We start from the raw sequence: 22,342 nt of genomic DNA on the forward strand, positions 1-22,342 counted from the left end.
GCCGCCTCAATTGCCTTCCCCTCCAGAAACGCGGCCTCAAATATATTTAACACAGCCGTGGCCTATCCATATCTTTATTAGTTATGTATAGATCACGATTAAAGATATACAGGTTGCACATCGCCCTATAATAAACGGCTTTCAGATTGACTTATAAAGTGACTATAAAAATCAGCTGTTAACAATTAACTAGTGGGGTGCTTGATGTCAACACTCGACCATATTATGTGTCGACATTTAGAACTAATTTTACACCTGTGTATCTATAACCGGTTAATTGTAATACTGACGCTTGGAGCACAACTTACTGGTTAATTATTGGTAGTCATTTCGTATTTCACCTCATCAGTAGTCGATGTGCAACCTGTATAATGTCTTTAATCGTGGTATAGAGTAAAATTGATATCCACGGACTAAGATATTATATCTTAGTCCGTGCAGATATCGAAACTACAGTATACTAATATAGTAATATACTATACATATTGCTCACGGATTAATCCGTGATATTAATTAAAGCAATTTCAATAAGCCAAAACACGTTCTTCAGTTCACACATCAGTACTTCATAGACTTCAAAGTTCAAAATTCGAACACAATGCCGGGTCATGACAAAGATACTAATATCACCATGACACCATAACAAAAATTACTTTGTCCATGATATAACTAACTCAGTTATATCATGACTTTGTTCATAGCGCGGACTATAGAGTATAGAGAGCCAAGAGGAAATTCTATAGCGGAAAACGTTTTGCAGAACAAACGCCAACGTTTGAACTTTGAAACGTTGAAAAGGTAGAAATTCGTGAGCGCTTGGTTTAGTGCAGTATTTTGTTTAACCGCGGTCGTGGTGTATGACAAAAAGTGAATCGTGATAGTAACACCAAAGAATAACCAGAAGGGGCTGCAGCGCTGCACTCGCTGAGCATCACGATTAAAGATGGTAAATTACGATTAAAGGTACTATCTATATAGCCGTGCTGACCACTCAAAAATCAGCTGTTTAATTTGATGGAATATCAGTGGATCCATGAATATAACAAAAATGTAAAATTCTTTCTGTCTGGTCACACTGATTTGCTGTTTACATTCTTACTTTGCAACAGTAAGTTACTTACAAGTTTGTTAGGATCACGGACTAGAATATAGTATCTTAGTCCGGCGTGGTTAGGATAAAGTTAATTGCCTCTGTTCGGAATAACAGTCTATCAAGAAACAAAGAATAATGGGAATTGTCTTTCTACTGGCTATGCTGATATTCCAACAGGTGTTGCAAATCTGTGCCCCATAAGAACCATGAACTAATATATATATATATATATATATATCTTAGTTCATGATAAGAACCCATGTTAAACTCAAAAGGACAGGTGCTCCTTCTGGTTATTCTGTGGTAATGAATAGTGATAACGATCGGCAAAAGTCATGGACACATACATAAACTCATGACAAATTAAATTAAATTAAATTACATTTGTCATGCATAGACTTAAGTCTCTCTAAGTCTCTCTCTATGGATATATAATAACTAGATACCCGACTTCATCTTATCAATGACGCTTGCAGACATTTACAACTTGGGAAATGTTTACTAATCGTTAGAAAGGTAATATCACTGTGAAGGCAGTACCACAGTGAAACTACTATAATACTATATTGCTTATTACTATAATAATAAAATTAATTCTTCATGAAATGAAAATGCTTGGTTTTTAACTGTATAACTATTTAACTGTATTTCCAATAATGTTTACTTATAATAATACCTTTTAATATATTTGAAATAAAATTATTTTGTTTTATTTATGACAATTTTTATGATACTATAGTATTAAATTTAAATTAATAATATTTTTAGAACATCAATTGAAAGTATATGTATAATTAATTAGGTACACGGAATGTATTAAAATAATTCTACAATTAGAAAATCAAGTTAGTGAAATGATTATTAAAAGTTTATGAGAACAAAAAAGAAGAACATCCTCTAAATAAAAATTAGTAATATTAATAAATTATTTACCTATTTATTATATATTTTTTTAGAATTTAAAAATGGAAAAAATGTCTTTATTTGAGTCTTTTAATATGAATACAAACAACAAACAAGTAAATGATGATAATTATAACAATATGATGGATTTATTGAATGAATTATCAGAACTTGATCCAAAATGTAAGTACCTATTACAAATATTTAATAGATTAAATTTTTCATTAAGTACCCAAAATAGTTCTAACAATTTTTAATTGACCTATTTGTTTTGTGAATAGTAGGTACTAGGTAGGTATTTTTTTCTATATCAGTCTATGTAAGTGTCTTAATCCCAATTTTAGAGTTTATTACAAGTATTACATATTAAGTCCTATCACTGAATACATTGTTTACATTAAATTGATTCAATGAATATAATATAAACATGAATATAAAATTACTATTTTTAGGTTTGTCAGCAGATGATTATAGTAAATTAATTGAATATTTGCCTTTATCGCCTAATACTCATGGCCATCAAGTTTTAGCTGCTGGATGTAATGTAATTGCTTCATTATGCTCAGATGACTCAGCGAGACATTATCTTGGAGAAAAAATAACCGTGTCTACTGTGAATATATTAAAATCACTTACAAGTTGTATTAATAAAGACAAATGTATTCAAGAATGTTTGCTTCAGACATGTCGTGCAGTTGGGAATCTTTGTTATTATCATGGTAAATAATAACATTAGTTGTAGTTATAGAACAATCAGAAGTGTTCATACTTACTAGTGTGTAGAACAAAATATGTAGTCTTATATAAAATAAAGTACTCTCAAATATATTATTAAAACTTAACTATAGTTACTACCAAGAATTCTATCTTAGTTTGTTATCACTGCCAATTTATAATGAATATTTAAAAATGTATTGATCAAGTTTCTTTTGGATCAAATTTGTCTGTTTATAATTATTTAATTTTAAATACATTGTGCATCTAAATTAAACTAAGCACTTTAAAAAAAAAAAATGTATACATTTGTTTCAAAACATTTTTAGAGGAAAATACCAAGTGTGCATTAAAAGAAGGATGTCTTTTAATTACGATGGAAGTGTTGAAAACAAACATTAATGAAGAAATTCAACCTGTTGTCATTGGGTTATTATTAAATTTAACTCATTTGGATGACTACAATTATAAGGTTTATATAAATTATAAATAATAATCTATAAATATATAAAAAAAAAATGTTATAGTAAATTTTTCAGTTTCAGGATAACATGATTGAAGAATTAAATTTTTATGGAATTCAATACATGGAATATAATAATAATAACTATAGATTTTACATAAACTTGGTATCATTAATGATCAATATTGTTAGAAAATCAAAAAGTAACACCAAAATAACAGATTATGAAAAATGTTATTTTATTGATCGTTTATTGGAAAGATATAATATGCAAATCAATGTTACTTCCATTTGTATTAAATTCATTAAACAAGTCTCTAAAATTTATAGTAAATGCATAATATACTTAAACTAACATACTTCAATTAACATATATGACGTATATTATATAAAACAAAAATATGTTTAGATGTTTATAATTGGATATTAAAAGAAAAACATAAAACATTAGTAGAAATATTAGATAAATATGAAGAAAACCAAGAAGAGGATCCAAAACGTATTGTTAAAAAAATATGTGATATCATAATATTACTTTCCAATGATGGTATGGATTACTTATTGAATTTTTAACTAAAATATATTAATATTAATAATTCTCTGTGATCTTGGATTGTGCTCTATTACATCTGGAGTCAAAATTTGAAATACAATTTTTGTAATATAAAATATATATATTGTGAAGTTAAATTTTAACTTACATGAATTCTCTCTCCTAAATTTTAATGTTTTTATTTAGATGGTTCCATGGAAAAAAATAAACAACTTGATGTTTTATATTTAGTAGAATGGCTACTTAAAAAACTACATTCTAATAATTTATACGTTAAGTTGTCGGCTGTAAGGTCTTTGGCCAATTTTAGTAGATATAGTAAGTTTATATTAGTTTTTATGTAAAATTAAAATATTATTTAACATCACTTTGTACTACATCAGAATATGACTCAAATCATACAACTATAAGTCCTGCAAAAACTATAATGAAGCATATAACATGGTTTATAAATACTTTGGACCAATCAATCAAAGATAACAATTCATTGATGGAAGTATCTGTACTTTGTTTGTTTAAGTGAGTTTTAAAAATATTTAATTTATTTTGAAATCGACTAACTATAGTTTATTTATTTATTAGAAATCTTTTATATGTTACAAATTTTGAGTCTATGGATGAGAACAATACAGATAAATTGATCAAAATCACTATAGATGTTTTAAACCACACTACATTTAATCCAATAGTAATGAAAGGCATGGACATAATAAGATGTATCATCAAAAAAGGTGAGTTAGTGAGTAGTGAGTACCACTCTCCTGATTCCTAAACAGTAAATGTTAAAAGGTCCTTGTATAGGATGTTTTAAATTTGAATTCAATATTATAAAATCTTTGTGTGCTAAAAAATGTTATCAACAATAATTTTAAAAAATCTATAAAAATAAAAATTATCTTATTCCTGTAAATAGCCCAAAAAAAGTAATTATTTTTTAAATTTAATGTTGTGTAGAAACTGATAATATAAACATTCAGTGAAAATTTCATGTATTTACAGTTACTTTTTTTTAGAAATATGCCAAAAACCAAAATAGATTTTGTATTAAATTTCTTGTTTTTCCTTAAAAAATTTTTCCACTTAAAAAATACTAAGAATTATCAAAATTACAAAACAAAATCAGAATCTAAATTTAAAAACCTCATCAAATACAAGTTTTATTTAATTTTTAAATTTTTTCTGCTTTACATTAAATTCTATTATTGTATATGTTACAATATCATTCATCTTGTCTTTAAATATTTTGCTTATTGCTATAATATACATTTCTAAGAAGTGACGCTAACACTCCTTAAGGCTTAAGATTCTAATACCCTAACCATTCAGGGGCGTGATTAGGGGGGTGGATCCCCCCCAAAACTTTTTTTTTACCGTTAACATTTTGATCAAAGTATTGATAATGACCATTCATGTTTGCTATAAACATATATTCTCCCCCCCCCCCCCAAACCAAATTCCTAATTACGCCATTGTAGCCAATAGGTAACTTTGCAGGTTAATAAGTTATCAAAAGATATTTATAAAATTGTTTTATTTACAAAAATATTTTTGGAAACTTGTCGATTGAAGGTGTTAATAATCACCCCAGATGAATTGAATAATAATTAAGCCAATGACGAATTAAGTTCACTACGATTCTAATGATGGGCAAGCCCGGATTAAGGGGTGGGCACGGTCCTATGGCCCATCTTTATCTCCAAAATATATATAATTTTTAACGCGTCCAACAAAGTTTTCAAAAAAAAAAAAATTTTTGTAGGTAGTACCTATAATAGGTAAATTATTATTAATAATTATGAAATAAATAATATTGTTAAAAAAAAACCCGCGTACAATGACATAAGATACACTCTGTATATTTTTTGTATAGTAAAAAGTTATACAATAATATAAAGTCGTTAATATGTAACGATACAATTATCGTCACACCCGCATGTGTTTTTTCTATCTTATACATGTACGACATAGACAAAACGCGTTTACGCAGTCTTAGTAGAACTTGCACAATTTTGATTCTAGAGTAAAAATATCTATTATAAAATTGAATTGTGACTATACTTCTGAAAGCTTCTTGACTTCTAGTTCATTTTTTTTTAAATTAAAATTTTAAAATGTTGTATATTTTTAAACGATATAATGAACGTTATTCTGGGTATAATGGAAAAACGCAACAACTTGCCATCAGAAATATTGTCACAATTCAATTTTATAATAGGTATCTTAGCTCTAAAACCAAAAATGAGCGATTTTTACTCAGACTGCGTAAATGCGTTTTGCATATATATATATAAGCCGCGTACACACTTGTAACATTTTCTGTTAGGCCGTAACAGCACCGTTCCATCAGTTGTCAGTAAATTTGGCCGCATCAAAGGATGTTACGCGCAAATGTTACAAGTGTGTACGCGGCTTAAGATGGAAATACAACACTTGCGGGTGTGACGTCCTCTTGTAACAATTATTGTTTTCAAGTTCTGAATTGATACATTATAATTATATTTAATTCTAAGAAATATGGAAAAGTTTTTATCATATTTATATTTTTCGTAGGTGGCATTAGTCAAAAACAACTTGTTTTGTACAAAAATTCAACCTTTATAAAATTAGTGACAACACATTGTAATAGTGTTGATGAAGACATCCAAATATTGGCCAAAAAATTACTTTATTCAATTAACGAGGATATAAATGAATCTGAAATTGTTGAATCAAAAACAGTGGAAGACAATTTAACAATTGAAGAAAAAATTTGAACATCACTTATTATATAATAATTTTATTTTTATAATTATAATTATTATTTTTTAACAAGACACCAAATTAAATAAATTTGGTACTTGCCTTGTATGTTACAAAAAGTAATTACCAAACATTATTATTCTACTTACTAATTAACTTAATTTAATCTTTTTATTTTGTTATTATACTTATTGATAATCGTATATAATATATTTGGCCTAAATAATGCAAATCAAATAATTTTGTTTTCACCTAAAATCTACTACACAAAAATTTCTCAAAAAAATATCTGATAAAATATTAGAAACGCAAAGAATGAGGGGAGGGAGTCAAGTCCTATTTAAAAAAAGATGTTTATACTCACAAAAAAAAAAATTCCAAAAATCAGGATTTGAATATATGCATAATTTAAGCATAAAAGAGGGTGAGATATTTAAAATACCACCTTTGTATATGTAAGGTGTATTAAGAAAATGTTATGATAATTTTACATTTGAATGTGTTTTCACAATACAGTTTGGGGTCCAGTCCATTGAATATACATGAGATCTTAATTGTCAAGTATAATTCACTGTTTTAAAAGAAAAATATTATGAGACAATTTAAAATAAAAAGGAGTGTTGTAATTGGCTGGTTACTTTTTCTCCCGTGAGATGTTTGGTTAAGTTATTGGTCTTATCATAAAAATATCCCGCACTAGCCTCAGCTATTAATTATTGTTAGTTAATAAAAATTTTGTTAAATATAAAATGGGATAATTTTAAAAATATTATTTATTACAATAATTAATAAATCAAATTATTTATTATAAAAATTGATAAAAAAATTAATAATATATTTTGGAAGATAACTTTTCGTCACAAGTTACATATTATAAGACAGGTATTTGACAAGTAGATTTTTGATATAAATTAAAATATATTACATTTAATAAGACATTTGCACACAGTAATGTAATAACATTGATAATGGTAATAGGCAATTTATATTTTATACTATTTAGTATTTATTATTAAAGAATATTTTGTAAATTTGTACTTGTTACTTACGTGCTTTTCGGATTGTAGTTTTTATTTATTATTATTATTGGTTTTACATTAAACAAATGGTTTCTATTGATGCATGTTTGAGGCTAGGCCATCTATGGTACTATCTTTGAAAAGTAGGAACAACATATTAGTTGACTTTCTTATATTTAACAGACTATAAAAAATTTAATATATTCATTTTGTATCTGTTGGTAACTTTTTAGTTAAGAACCTTAGCAGTATTACTCAGACAACAGCAGTAGTCCACCTAAAATTATTTGTAAATTGAACTGTTAGAAAATGTTATGAAGCATTTTTAAACATTTAACTCAATTTTTTATGCAGTTACACAGTTTAGTCACACACAGTAAATCATAAAAATAACAAATTTTTGTTTCTAATTCAAATTGCGTTTGGCAGTGGGCATTGAAACTTAACAGGGTCAACATTAAAATTGAAATTTATATAAACAAATAAAATTCATATTTAAGTAAAAATATATGTCATATTTATTTTTTTATCTAATTGTAATAGCTAATAATAACACATTACTAATTAATGTAAACTATGTTGTATTGCTTAAGTGAAACATTAAATTAAACAATGTATTTTAAATTATGATACATTTTCAAAAATTGAATATAATATATTTATTGTAAGACGTGTATATAATTGCATTAATGTTATAATTGTTAATTACTTAAAAATTATTAAAATTTAAGATATCTTCAAAGAACCATTCTTCAGAATTATCACTAATACTTCAAATTCTTCTTAACTATAAGCCCTGAAACAAAACAATTAAATTTAAAATAGATTTTCTCATAGCAAAATATTTTGGACAAAATAAGATTATATTGTATTATATTAATTGAATAATTTGACATAAGCCAAAAACTTTTTAGATCAACTGTAGATTTTCAATTGGTCTAGGTACATTTTCAAACAGCAGTCGTAGGTATTGTATTTATCCTAAAATTAAAATTTAAAAAAACTTTTAAAAATGAATGTTGATTTAATAAAATAATGATATTTTAGAATGCATACCATAACACAACTCTCATTGGTAACATTTCACATGTCATCTTATTCTAGATTATACTAATCATACGGATATGAATTAGTGGATGAAGCGATAGTTTTCAATGGTTTGAAAACACAAAACACTCAAATGATCTGAAAGAGTATTGAAAGATATTTGACGATGAGAGAAATGTTGATTGCAGTGAAGATTCGGGTTGATAGAATAAATGTTGATCGTGGATGTGTTGATAGAAGTAATGTTGAACGCAGATATGTTGATTGCGGGTTTGTTGATAGAAGTAATGTTGATTGCAGATATGTTGATAGGAGAAATGCAGAATGAATGTTGATAGATGTATTGTAGTTGCTCATTAAAAATGTTGATTGAAAGAAAACAATTGTGGGGCTTCAAAAACGATCAGACAGCGCTATGAAAATGATGCAAGTATAACTCTGCTAACAAGTCAGCAGCCTGTTGACTGGACGTAGGGCTAACCTGTCAAATTCTCGTTGCTAGAATTACAACGATCGATATGACAAAAACAAAGAATTTCTTACCTAAAAATTATTATTTATTGACTAAACGAGTTAATTAAAAAGAAAAAAAAACATAAATACATTGGTTATGGGTTATCCAGAGTGACTATTTGAATACAAAAATATAAGTTTTATAAATTATCGGTTTGAAAACGATCAGTTAAGATAAAAATGGAATGAAATTATGTTTATATTATACCGTTTTTGTATTTAAATTAATTGATTATTATATTAGTATAGCAAAGTAATAATAAAAGTAGTAAAAAAAAAAAAAAAAAAACATCTAGGATACAATTATATTATAAATATACAGATTTACCTAAATGTGTTAAATAATATTAACGATTTATGTTTAAAAAAAATTTCTCTGTACTGTTTAAGTTCTACAGATTTCTTAGACCAATTTTGTTGTTGTTTTTACATGCAAGTATAATTAGATATTGTATCTTATAAGTAATTATTAAGGTCTATACTAGTCAAACAATATTTAAGGTTTTATCTTCAGTATAAACTAACCTCTTTTGTTAATCACTGCTATTACTATTAGGGGTTCCGTCATGTTTAGCCTGATTTTTCTTTTTCATTGTACGCAGTGCCTTCTCCCTTAAACGTTGTTCCGACTCATCTCCAGATTTGGCATCAGAACCCTAGTATGTTAAAATAGAAAATGTAATTATTAGAAAGTTAAATATATAATAAGTATAGTTTATATAAAAATATTGTTTACACTTTCTTCAGTCTTGCGTTTCTTATGTTTTTTGTGTTTCTTATGCTTCTTATGTTTTTTATGTTTCTTGTCCTTTTTCTTTTTTTTGTCATCTCTGTCACTTTCCTGTAATAGTACATACAATGAAGAAAAATACAAAGATTAAACTTAATTCAAAATTACACATACATCAGAACTTGAACTGGACGATCTCTTTTTGCGTTTCTTTTTTTTCTTCGAATCATCATCTTCAGATGAAGTAGAATCCTTGAGTTTCCGTTTTTTAGCTTTTACTTTATCATCATCTGAACTAGAATCTCTTTTAACTTTCTTTTTAGACTTTTTTAATGATTCATCTGATGAACTTGATTCTTCCTTTTTTTTAATTTTGGTGTTTTCGGCATCAGATGTGTCAGATTTCTTAATAAGTTTTTTTACTTTTTCTGTTTTATCCTAAAAGTCAAATAAAAAAATATATAATTCTAGGTACATATTTTAATGTAGATGGATTAACTATAAATTTAATGAATAATAGATATACTGAACAAATAAATGTATAACATAATCAAATTAGAGTTCAACAAAACCAATTTTGCGTTGGTATATGGTCCTTAGCTTTATGACCAGAGTGAATTTAATTATTGACCTAATATATAACTGAAAGGTTAGACCATTATTTGTGTTATAAGTGGGATTTACACGATACTTTTATTTTAAGGAATTATTGAGTATGTAAAATATAACAATGCTCATTACCCACTAAAACTTTTCAAGTATAATAAAAGACATACAAAGATAGAAAATTGTCCTTTAATTAAGTTGGATAATTATTAATTAATATTATATAGGAAAGTTAACTCTAATATTAAGCGAACAATACAATATAAAAAATTAGTTATTTTGACATCCGATTATTTTCTGCTGTCCTCTCATTGTTAATACTTAACATCTATTTCTGTTTTTAAGATATTTGTCAATATTTAATTGTATAATAACAAATATTAACAATAGTATCTATTTGTGTTCTTAAACTGAATATAATCCTCGACATTTTATATGTTGAACAGTTCTTACATCTCGACTATTGTATTTTATAAACATGATTATCAAAATAAATTCTAATGCGTCATTACATATTACTTTTAAGAATAATATACAAATTTAACCCTAGTAAATATATACTATGTGAGTAAAAAAGTACTCACTTCTTCTTTCTTTTTAATAGCAGGAGATGTTGATGACTTTCGTCTAGAACTAGATGAATTTCTAAAATAAATATTCAATGAATATGAATACATTTTACATAATTTTAACATTTATTTTGTAAATAAAAATAAAATACTAAAATTACTTTTTATCAGTGTTATTTTTCTTTTCCGATGAAGGAGATTGTCCTTTTGATTTTTGTGGCTGAGAAGATTTAGAATGTTGTTCATCTCTAACGCCCCTAGGAAAAATAAGTATCAAATTATTTAATTTAAAAAAAAGTTATACAAATTAATTTTTTTAGTAACAATTAAAAAGTATTGTAATACATGTTTTCGGATAAAAACCACACGGAGTAAGGTTAAAAACCCCGGCTCTAAGCAATGAAGTGTATTGAGGATTTGAAAAATGATTTAGTTTGTTTTTTAAAAAATATAGAACATTCATAAGTAATAACATTGATTAGAAGTACTATACCAATCTCGCTGGCCAATATTTCGCATCGCATAAATACAGGCCAGTGAGCGATCTATAGTATTTATAATCAATGGTAATAATTTAAGTATGGAGTAAAATTAAGATAAATAATTATTTCTATATTACGAAAAAAAATTTTGAATTTTGGTTTCTGTTATCAAATAATAAATATTCATCTTTATAATATATGGTATAGGCTTCTTCAGCATTATCGATATGTTGATTTGATATCGCAAACTTTTTTTTGGAAATTTACATATCGATAATCGTAGTATATCATACAATATTGAATACTTTGTAATTAAAATTTATTTGTAATATTTAATTAAGGGCCCCTGGCTATTAGGTATTCAGGTTAACTGAAACTAACTGATTTTAACGCCAGAGAACTTGTATAATATTTTTTAAAAACAATTTTTTTGAGTAACCGATAATTCGGAATATCGATACCTAATTTTTTTTTCAATATCACAGAAAACAAAACGATTTCAATATTCAAAAATATATCGTTAAAGAAGTGTAATATAGTAAAATATTATATAAAATTAGAATTGTCTTAATCAATGTGTATAAATTACCATTTTACAATTAGAAATATATTGAGTTAAAATATTAAAAAGTAAAAATTATGTTTTAGAAATAAAATTATCTTATACGTACAATCTATCTTTTACTGGTTTACGTTCTGCCTTGTCTTCAACTTTCTTAAAAGGTGAAGGGGTTCTAGATAAACTTTCTTGAGAAGCCTGATTATACATGAAAAAAAATAACAATTTAAAGAACTGCAATAACATGTTGAAGAAATGAGATTAATTACATAATATAGTAACATTATCAATGCGATATTAATGTATACTAAAATGTTAATTATCTTAATAAAAATAAATATAATATGTATAATGTTCTCTACCTTTGATTTTGAAGTGTTATCTTTTTTAGTGGGAGAAACAATACTTGAATCCTTAACAGTGCGTTCCCTGCTACGTGATTTTCCACTTGGTCTCCTCTAAACAATACATAACTTATATAACTTTAAGCTTATAACTTAATGGATTACAATCAACAAATACTGTTTAACTGGTACAACAAATAAATTAATATTAATAAATAACACACTTTAGATTTTGAACGAGATCTTGTATGTCTGCTGCCTGATCTAGATTTTCTTTCAGGACTTCTGGATTTCCTAACCATAAAACATATATTGTTGAATTTTTTTTAAGATATAGGTTTTAGTGTTTAATATTACAAGTTACCTTCTTCGAGGTGATGATTTTTCTTCTCTTTCTCTTTGCCTACGTCTATCACGTTCACGGTCCCTTTCACGAATTGCTCTTTCTCTATCTCTACGTTCCCGCTCACGATCACGGCGATTACGTTCTCTTTCTCTTGCCCTTTCCCTTTCTCTATCTCTATAATAACGATCACGACTTTTTTCACGATAACGGCCACGATTAAAAGCATGTCTAGATGGACGCCTTGATCGAGAAGATGAACGATCACGACGATCCTTAAAGATTATAAATATACATTTTTATTATTAGTCAGAATTCATTACAAAATTAGGTATACCAATTTCTACATTAAAATTAAAAATATTACTCTTCTATCTGTAGATTTATCTTTGTCAGATTCACTTCCGGACGATTCATCTTTATTTGTTCGGTATTGTCTTTTCTTTTGGATACTGTTTTCTTTTTTCTGAATTTCAAAATCTTTTTTACGGTCTAAAAAAAAAAATATTTATAAAATAATTAAACCAATTAAATTAATTTAAAATGTTTAATACCTACCAGGGCTTAAAGAAGAATTAGATGATGATGAACTGCGACTTGATGAAGAAGAATGATGTCGTTTTTTCTCCCTGCGTTTAGTAGAATCTCTAGATAATGATCGTTCTTTAGGTTTAGGTTTATTATTTGTTTCTACAACTTTGTCTTTAGCAGGTGAATCTCTGAAATAAAAAATAATAATAATAAATAATATAAAAATAGGTAAGTATGGTAAATTTGTACGGTGCTTAGGTAAAACAGAAGAAGTAAATTTTTATAAATACAAATATTTTGTTTTGTTTTGTAGATAATTGTATGACGGTTTGATTGGTGACACTGCAATTTAGTTATCTTTCAAATTGCTGTGTCACCAGAGTCGACCCACCATAAAATTATTTACAAAACAAAAAAAATATTTTTATTTATACAAATTGACTTATTCCCTTTTACCCCTCACCATCCATTTGGTTATTTATAAATAATTAAATAGATCAAGCAGATCTAAAACTTTTATGTTTTTCACTGGTTACACACAAAAAAATATTTTTTATGTAAATTTTTAACATTTTTAACATTATTTGAACACATAATATAATATGAAAATACATTTTTTTTTTTTGCACAACTTAAGTATTTATTTATTATTAAGATATGTAGAATATATGTATATTAGTAAGATAATACTTACGAAGTCTTTGGATTAGTAGTTTTTTCTTCAGTTGAGGTAATATCATTTTTAGGTGAACAACTACGACTTTTTTCCTTTTTAGTCGGTGAAGTATGTCCATTACTCACAAGTTTTCCTTTTGACTTTGAACGAGAACTAATGACATAAAAAAACATTTATTATATTATTCAATACCTGATAAAAAAAAAAATTTAAACAATACATTCAAATAAAAAAAAAATAGGGCAAGTAGGTATCATCGACACACAGTAGGTATAGAAAAATGATACTGTGTGGAGGCGATCTGTCAGCTTTAAAACTTAGTATATTTGATTATACATCTATATTGCTATTTAAGTTATTTATTTTGCTATTATAGGTAAATATGGTAGACTAAATTAATTTTTACCGAAAACATTGCATTTATTATATTGGTATTAAATTGATAATCAATATTGTATGAAAAGGTTTATGGTATAAACTATAAATATGATTGTATTAAGTATAAATGTAGAGTATAATAATGTAAGTAAAAGTTTCAAGTCTCCAAGATAATATTTTTGAACAACAAAATAGCTAAAACCATTATTCTTTGTTTGAACGCTCAACTTTTTTTTTTAATTCCAGTAATAAGAACTTAGGAGGAACCTTGTATTACATTTTTTGAATAAAAACCAAAATTTCAAATTCCTAAAACTATCTTGGTTAAAATATTTTGAAAATTATACTATATAGAAAATAATAATAAAAAAATGTGATGTAAAACTTCCTATTTTTCTCAATTATTAAAAAAAGTACCAAGACATTTTTACTAAGTACCAACTAAGTTCACTTTTATATCAGAAAAGATATTGAAATTGAGGATTGAAATCAGTACCAGATACAGTATCTTTAGACATAAAAAACACATACATGCTATCATATCGATGGTGTTTTGTTACCACAAAAATAAAAAAATTAGATTTTGGCATCAACATTTTCAGAAAAAAGTATGGGCATAATTTATAATAGAGGTGGTTAAAAATATTGATGTTTATTTTCTATACAAGGCATCCAAACGCCCAAAAAAGTCACTATAGTAGAAATTAAATTTATTGACAAAAAAACAAAATGATTACAATACTTACTCTCTTTTTGTATGTTTTTCTCGTACTTTATCTGAATCATGATCTTTATATTTATCTCTTTCCTTTTCTTTATCACGTTTATCACGATGGCGATCTCTAGATCTGCTACGACGATCTCGTGTATGTGATCTACTACGACTTTTCCTTCTAAGACAATAAAATTGTTGACAATTAATATTACTATTTTAAATCATTCATGTTTTAGCTGTGATAAAGATAGGTAGTTTTTAGAAAGTATTTAAGAATTATTAGGTATGTTCTGTGTGAAGTTACTAAATTTTATTATTGTATAGAATTATTATTAGACTAAAAAAACTGTTCAAATTGTTTAGCCACATAAAGTATATACAACAATTGACTTAATGGCGTTAAGTGTAAAATCACTATATAAAAGTGGGCAAGTATTCGTTTTGCTGTATAGTAGGTGTCAATCAAGTGTACTTCATCATAGAGTAAAATACTGTAATGGAAGTGTTCAATTTTAATTCAATGACAAATAATTATGGATTGGAATGTTTCAAGTTTCATTTAGTTTCACCAGTGTTTTTTTAGTATAAAATGTACTATTATACATACTATTATATACATGTACTTATTATTATACTTAGTACAATGTTTTTGTTTACTCCTACAGGGGAAATAACGTCAAAAATCAAGCTGCCGGACTGGGAATCAAACACGGGTCTCTCGCTTCCGAGTAATTTCTCTACTACTGAGTTAGCTGACCGCACAGACCCATGACGTCTACTGTTAACTGTGGGGTATAGTGTCATGGGTCTGTGCGGTCAGGTAACTCAGTGATAAGGAAATTGCACAGGAAGCAACAAATTTATTTTTCATAGCAAAATGTAAACTACTGTTAACTGGGGGGGAATATTTACATTTTGTTATGAAAAAAATCAATTGGTTTGATTTTGAATAGTAAATTTAATACACACCTAATTTGGGTTTAGTAATAAAAATATTATATTTATGAAGTTAATTTTTTTTTTATTTAGTAATTTTCTAATTGAACTAAAATGACTGATACTCATATAAAATGTCACCAAACTTAAAACCAATATAGTAATTAATGAATAGGTAGTTATCCATTTTGTAGAAATATAGGTACACATGTTTTATACATGGTATATTATTCATCGACACGGAAGTGTCGCGAGCTAAGTAAAAAAAAAGAAAGCGTAGCACATGACCATGTATATATACAGAAACCTTAACATTCCTATTTAATATATGTTAATATTTTGGTAATCTTTATTAAATACTATAGGTCTAATAAATGGACCAAATCGTTAGAATGAGGTATCAATAGATTGAGAAAATCACAGGCTACGTGCTAAATTATAATTTTCAATGGAATTGGTTGAATAATATTTCTGTTATGATCAAAAATAGTGGATAATATACTACTTTTGCCGCCGGCAGCTGTATTAAACGTGCCATGGTGTCAACAGGTGACGAGGATTCTTGTGATGGTACTTCTCACACTACTAGACACATACAACACACATAGTTCACTCTCGGTGCATTCAGTCTCTGGTTCGGAGCATTGATTACTTTATGGTTATGTGGCGTTAGTGTTTGTTTTGTTTTGTCTACGATTCAACCGTGCTATCAAAATCAGTTAAACGGCTGTCCTACCCGTTTGTAGTCGGTGCGTTACGACTTGCATAGATACTAGATACACAGCAAATTTTGTGGATAAATTTAATTTAATTCGTCGTTGGGCGCACGGGTTAAACAATTACCCCAGACATATTAATACAGTATATTAAATATGATAATTTATAAAAAAACTATAGATACCACAACAAAAACACTCTGTTAACTCCGCGTAAGAAAACGCTAAGTGAATAAAAACTTAAAGATAAATGCTATAAAATGTGTGATTTATTTATTAATTACGACCAAGATGAGCAAAAGTTACAAAATATATATACATTAAAATACATTACTTAGTTGATAAAGAGTATAGTAAACACGGTGGATCATAAAAAAAATCAAAATTTTTAAGGTTATTACAGAACATACACATACAGTTTAACGGGCTATAGTAACTGTAATTATAGTGGTAGCAGTCGATATGAAATAATAAGTGATTTCGAGAATTGAATGTAGGTACCTTCAATTTAATTTTAGTAAATAGATCGGGACAATCAATTTGATTATTATTAAGTTTATATACATAATTAACATCATTATATAATCAGTGTATCAATATCACATTGTTTAGCAACGTTAGAAATATCATTAATTGGTAATCTTAATTTAGGTGCAAAAAAATTTAGATAGCGATTTTGAATACTTTCAAGCTTATTTCCCCAAATACCAGTAAATGGGTTCCATACTATACAGAACATATAAATATATAAACATATAAATACAGATATAAGGTGAGATCTAAGTAAATGGTTTAATGTGTACAATGTATATATAAGTAATTAACCCAAATTTAATAAAAATTGGTTATTTATATTTATTTATTATATGAATTACTTTAACTAAAATTAATCCAAATTTAGTTTATTTGGCCGGAAGATTCAGTCTAAAAATGTATAGCCAAGTACTAAGTATTATGTAGTAAATAATGCAGACCCCATTTAAATAGATAAATTTGTTTCTGACCAAGTATGCTAAATTTGGATTAATTACTTAAATATACATTTTACACATTAGACCATTTACTTAGATTCCACCTTATATCACACATTTTATAGCATTTATCTTTAAGTTTTTTTTCACAGTGTTTTTGTTAGGATAGGTGTAACAAAACACAAATATTTTAAATGTGTATATTACCTACCCTGAACAATGTAAATCATAAATTGAGGTGATAGTGTTATGTAAATCCAGTATAAAATTAGATTGTCATAACAAGTTGAAAATATATATTAAGTTTAAGAGAAATAAAAAAAAAAATTTTATCATAATAAATACATAATTGAATTAAAAATTACCTTTCTCTATCTTTTTTTCTTTCTTTTTCTCTATCTTCTTTATCTTTTTCAAACTTCTTAATCATATCTCCTACACGCTCTTGATCTTCCTGTAATATATAGTTGCAACATTAGTCCATCAAAAATAATAATAAATTAACTTTTAATAATAAAAAAAAATTCTAATGAACAAAATAAACAAACAAATTGCATAATAATTTCGGTATTCTGATTTTCTATTATTAATTATCAGGTATATTAATAATATACATTTAATGCTATATTAATGCAAATATAATACTATAAGGGCCCGTTTAATAATCATAGTTAAGATCTTAGTTATGCTTAACCCACTGATTTTACTGGCTGAGTTTCACGGCTGTAACACACGGGCCCTAAGACAGCGATTCTCAAACTGTAATATAAAAGTAAGGTTACTCAAAATTAATTTTATATATTATCATTTTTATCATAGATAAATTGTAGATTTTATGGATTTTAGTAATTTTTATTGTAGCTAATAAGACATAGGTACAATTAAAAAATTTGAGAAACACTGCTTTAATTTATACAAGAAATGTATGTCACAACTGTTCTTACTATAAACTAACTAGATGACATTTTGTATTACCAAAATCAATAAAAGTGAAACACAATAACTATAAAAATAATATTACCATTTTCTTTTTTAACTCTTCTTTTTTTTGCTCAATAAATTTAGGGGGGATTCCCGATGGAGATTCCTGTGCAGACAAAAGTAATTCCCACAAATCCGTCATAAATACTCGAGCATTTTTGCCATTCAAGAAACCAGTGAGATTTATTTGCATTTTTCTTGGATCAGGCCACTAAAAAATGGCAATATTAAAAAAAATGTAAGTAAAACATACAAGATATTTTACATACAGTATCGGCTTCAAGCTGATTGTTCACAAATTCTTCTACAACATCGTCTTCCATTCCTAGCAATTCTGTTATTCTTTTACCAATCCAAGGTTTGATAGTATCTAGTTTTACTTTATTCATATCAACCTTTCATGGAACATATATATTTTGATTATTTTAGTATTTAAAAATTAAAATAAATAAAAACAAATTTATAAACCTAGACAATTAAATTATATTAATTATAATACCTTAGCGTTTAAAGATTCACTAAATTTCATTTGTTTCAAAAGCTTTTTTTCTTTGTCACTGAATCTAGTATCCTGGTCAGCACTAGTACCCTATAAATTAAATAATAGTATGTTATCAAAGTTATTTGAATATATTAATGTGATTAAAATTTAAATCGATCTTTTAACTAATGGTTAAAATGTCATTATTGGTTATTACAATTTAATTGACTAGAGAATTAACACAAAATATATTCAAATGACAATGAATAGAAAAAGTACACAACTATACTCTATTCCATCTAAGAGTGAACTAATTGGCCGACCAAAACACGTTTTTTCTGCGCATCACCACTATAATTTGGACATTGGTGAGAGCGTTAGCACAGGCACCCGATGACGACTGTCGGCCAATCATAGAACGCATAGCCATTGCATGGGGGATCAGGCACTGTTCTGCGGTTTACTCTTAGATGGAATAGAGTATATATAGGTAGGTAGTTAATTTTTAAAACTAGGTCTAGGAATGGTATATTATTATATCATTATTTAAATCCCCAATTACAGAAAATTTTTGACATATATATTTACTATTTATAAATAACTAGCTCATCCCTCGCACTTTGTTGCCCGTAAAAAGATGACAACTCTTAAAAAAATTATGATTGTTCAACTTTTTTTGAGTGTAACTCGCTGCAGTAAATGCAACTTAGACACTCTAGGCAATGTTCAATAATTAAATTTGATGCAAGCTTGCACCTGATCTGCCGATCAATAAATAAATACTCATTTCTACTAATTATTTCTCTTATAACCAATAGCAACCATTTATAAACAAAAATTTCCATCCTAAATCTCACAACCCTACTGGGTCCAATTATGAACCTAAATCATTCCGGGAACCACTCAAACATACACAAGCAATTTCATCAAAATCGGTCCAGCTATTTAGGAATACATAAAGGACACACATTAATTTATATATATAGATACAATTTTTAAAAACTATAGCTAAAGATATTTATTTAATATTTTTCCCAAGTCTTCTTATCTTGTTTTTAGTAATTAATATTATATTAAAATAGGATGGGAGCTATAAACCTCATAGGAAAAGGAAATAGACTATCAGGAAGGAGACCTGAGGAAAACATACTCATAGGGTGAACTGTACATAATTGACAAACAGGCAAAGTACCTATACAGTAATGTTAATGATAAATATAGCTGAATAAAAATAATGTTATACATTTTTAAATTATTAAACAACATTCAACTATATTTATATTCTATCCCACAAGAGAATAATCACTTTTCGCGCATTACGACTGATTCAATTGGTGTGTCGTGAAACACTGGATATTTGGTAGGGGGTGCGTAGCACTGACGAGAATCGGTTGGCGGACTGATTATTCTCTCGTGGGATAGAGTATAGTAAGAACAATACTGTTGAATACATACATTAATATTAGTGAACCAACATTTTATGGGGTACCTACTGCTGTGTGACAGCAGTGCATTTGATTCCTCTTTTAGTGAGAGGCCAATAACCTTTTGGTCCAAAAACGTTACTTTTAACTATTTACCCACTTAGCCTATAGGTACAGAGGGGAAAACATGTATCCAATAGTAAAATTTGTAGGCCGTGGTTATAACTTATTAACACTCTGAATATAGATATAGAATATAAATTATTGAAAGAAATTATAATTTATAGGTAGTTTATGTCTAGGGGGGCACATCTACCCATAAATGGCATGCCTGGTGTCCCTCATTTAAACTATAAATAACTATTACCGTTGATTATGAATACTAAAAGTATTACTGACACAACTAGTCTTTCTTTGAAAAACAATTTGATTTGTATGTAGGTATGTACATTTTCAGAAAAACATCCAGCATTGGTAATAAAATAAAAACTAACTGTCATTTAAAATTACAGGTATTTAAATTTGTTCTTGGTGTCACAACATGTTCAGGAATGTCCTAATTAATTTTCAAAAATATTGTTTAGTAAATAACCTAACTAAAAAATATAATTCCAAAAGATGTTAAAACTTTTTGAGAAGTGTTTACCTATAAAAGAGTTACTCAGTATTATAATAAATAATAATAATTGATAAATGCACTAACTTCAAATGATATAATTTAACATCTAAACTTAATTATAACCACCCTATTTGGGATTGCTCATATACCTAAATACCTACAAATTTAAAATGAAGAAAAATTTGATAATTTCTATTTTATTAAATAGATATTTGGTAATAGTTATCTATTGTATTTACTTTCATAATTGAACTAGGTAGGTAGGTATATATAAAATATAAATAGGCACACATGTGAAATGTCACTTTTCTATCATATAATACTACATTAAAAGGTTAATTAATTAATTGTATTAGTTACTTAATATTATTTATTTTAGCTTATCTACTAAATTGTAGATACAGGTTGTATTATACACATAAAATAACAATATTTATCGTGTATATAGTTGTGTGTATGATGATCAAAGGATGACGATTGTATATCAATACGATTTACAATACCATGATAATGTATACAAAATGTCAAAATATTATTATGCCAATCTACTTGGTAATTAATTCAAGTATAAAACAGTAAACTTATAACCAGCCTATTTCGACAATGACATAATGTAGATAATATCCATAAACGCAAACATAGACGTATCTTAAAAAGTTCAAAATACGCGACGGAAAATGACGAGATCTATTCACCATGGTGTTCAGAATAATATCTGTATTATTAATAGTGCTGGACAATTTCGATGAATAATAATATTGTGCGTTTGAAAACATGAAACGCCGTAATCATTGTCGTGATCGTAGGTAAACGTTTAACATATTATTATTAAAAATGTACTTACCGTATACATCTTGATTCCGGTCCTAGAACCAACGGATCAGAATGATAATACAACACTCGGGACGGTAAAAAAACCAAAAACGCCGACTACAATAATATTAAAATATTATATTGTTAGAAAAATCAAACAAACAGACACGGCTCGAAGTGCCCCGGACGCTCGGCAGACGGTGGAGTTCGGCACCACGGCACCACACACGGCGGAAAACAATGGTAAAAAGAAATTGGATGTTCCTGATTGGTCGCGGACTTGCGGCTCGATCAGTATTGTAACATGCACGGACTATAATACAATATCGTGTAAACGTAGTTCCACGCCATCTGTTCAAATATGTAACCGTACAATATAATTGTATATAGCATTATTATTGTGCTGGTCATGGAAAAGGAAATT

The 22,342-nt window shown here is 27.2% G+C and overlaps 2 protein-coding genes across 11 annotated transcripts; one reads left to right on the forward strand and one right to left on the reverse strand.

Annotated features, from left to right (window-relative positions):
• Window positions 1-1,374: 1,374 nt before the first annotated feature.
• Window positions 1,375-7,831, forward strand: LOC132945750 (uncharacterized). Of its 3 annotated transcripts, none has more exons than XM_061015508.1 (10): window positions 1,375-1,609; window positions 2,050-2,179; window positions 2,449-2,715; window positions 3,040-3,182; window positions 3,256-3,502; window positions 3,583-3,720; window positions 3,913-4,044; window positions 4,110-4,245; window positions 4,309-4,457; window positions 6,277-7,831. In XM_061015508.1, the coding sequence occupies exons 2-10, from the start codon at window positions 2,059-2,061 to the stop codon at window positions 6,477-6,479; spliced, it is 1,536 nt and encodes a 511-aa protein (XP_060871491.1). In that variant the 5' UTR covers window positions 1,375-1,609; window positions 2,050-2,058; the 3' UTR covers window positions 6,480-7,831. The 3 variants fall into 3 exon arrangements, with proteins under 3 accessions (XP_060871491.1, XP_060871489.1, XP_060871490.1); XM_061015506.1 differs by having other exon boundaries at window positions 1,378-1,609; window positions 3,250-3,502; XM_061015507.1 differs by lacking the exon at window positions 1,375-1,609 and adding an exon at window positions 1,658-1,938 and having other exon boundaries at window positions 3,250-3,502.
• A 147-nt stretch (window positions 7,832-7,978) lies between these two features.
• LOC132945749 (serine/arginine repetitive matrix protein 1) lies at window positions 7,979-22,156 on the reverse strand. 8 transcript variants are annotated; one of them, XR_009664588.1, is made up of 20 exons: window positions 21,950-22,156; window positions 19,081-19,170; window positions 18,851-18,976; window positions 18,622-18,792; window positions 17,966-18,054; window positions 15,009-15,155; window positions 13,903-14,037; window positions 13,236-13,396; window positions 13,045-13,169; window positions 12,699-12,952; window positions 12,559-12,628; window positions 12,353-12,448; window positions 12,103-12,188; window positions 11,111-11,197; window positions 10,965-11,025; window positions 9,949-10,212; window positions 9,781-9,885; window positions 9,570-9,700; window positions 8,541-9,012; window positions 7,979-8,465 (listed from the first exon to the last, which is right to left on the reverse strand). XR_009664588.1 is itself a non-coding variant. In XM_061015505.1 (19 exons), exons 1-18 carry the CDS (start codon window positions 21,956-21,958, stop codon window positions 9,578-9,580), a joined length of 2,208 nt encoding a protein of 735 aa, XP_060871488.1. In that variant the 5' UTR covers window positions 21,959-22,155; the 3' UTR covers window positions 7,979-8,280; window positions 9,570-9,577. The 8 variants fall into 8 exon arrangements, 1 of the variants encoding a protein (XP_060871488.1); XR_009664587.1 differs by having other exon boundaries at window positions 8,541-9,007; window positions 11,111-11,206; window positions 21,950-22,155; XR_009664586.1 differs by having other exon boundaries at window positions 7,979-8,280; window positions 11,111-11,206; window positions 21,950-22,155.
• Window positions 22,157-22,342: the final 186 nt, after the last annotated feature.

The sequence above is a fragment of the Metopolophium dirhodum genome, chromosome 5, assembly GCF_019925205.1.
Source record: "Metopolophium dirhodum isolate CAU chromosome 5, ASM1992520v1, whole genome shotgun sequence".
NCBI classification, from domain to species: Eukaryota; Metazoa; Arthropoda; class Insecta; order Hemiptera; family Aphididae; genus Metopolophium; species Metopolophium dirhodum.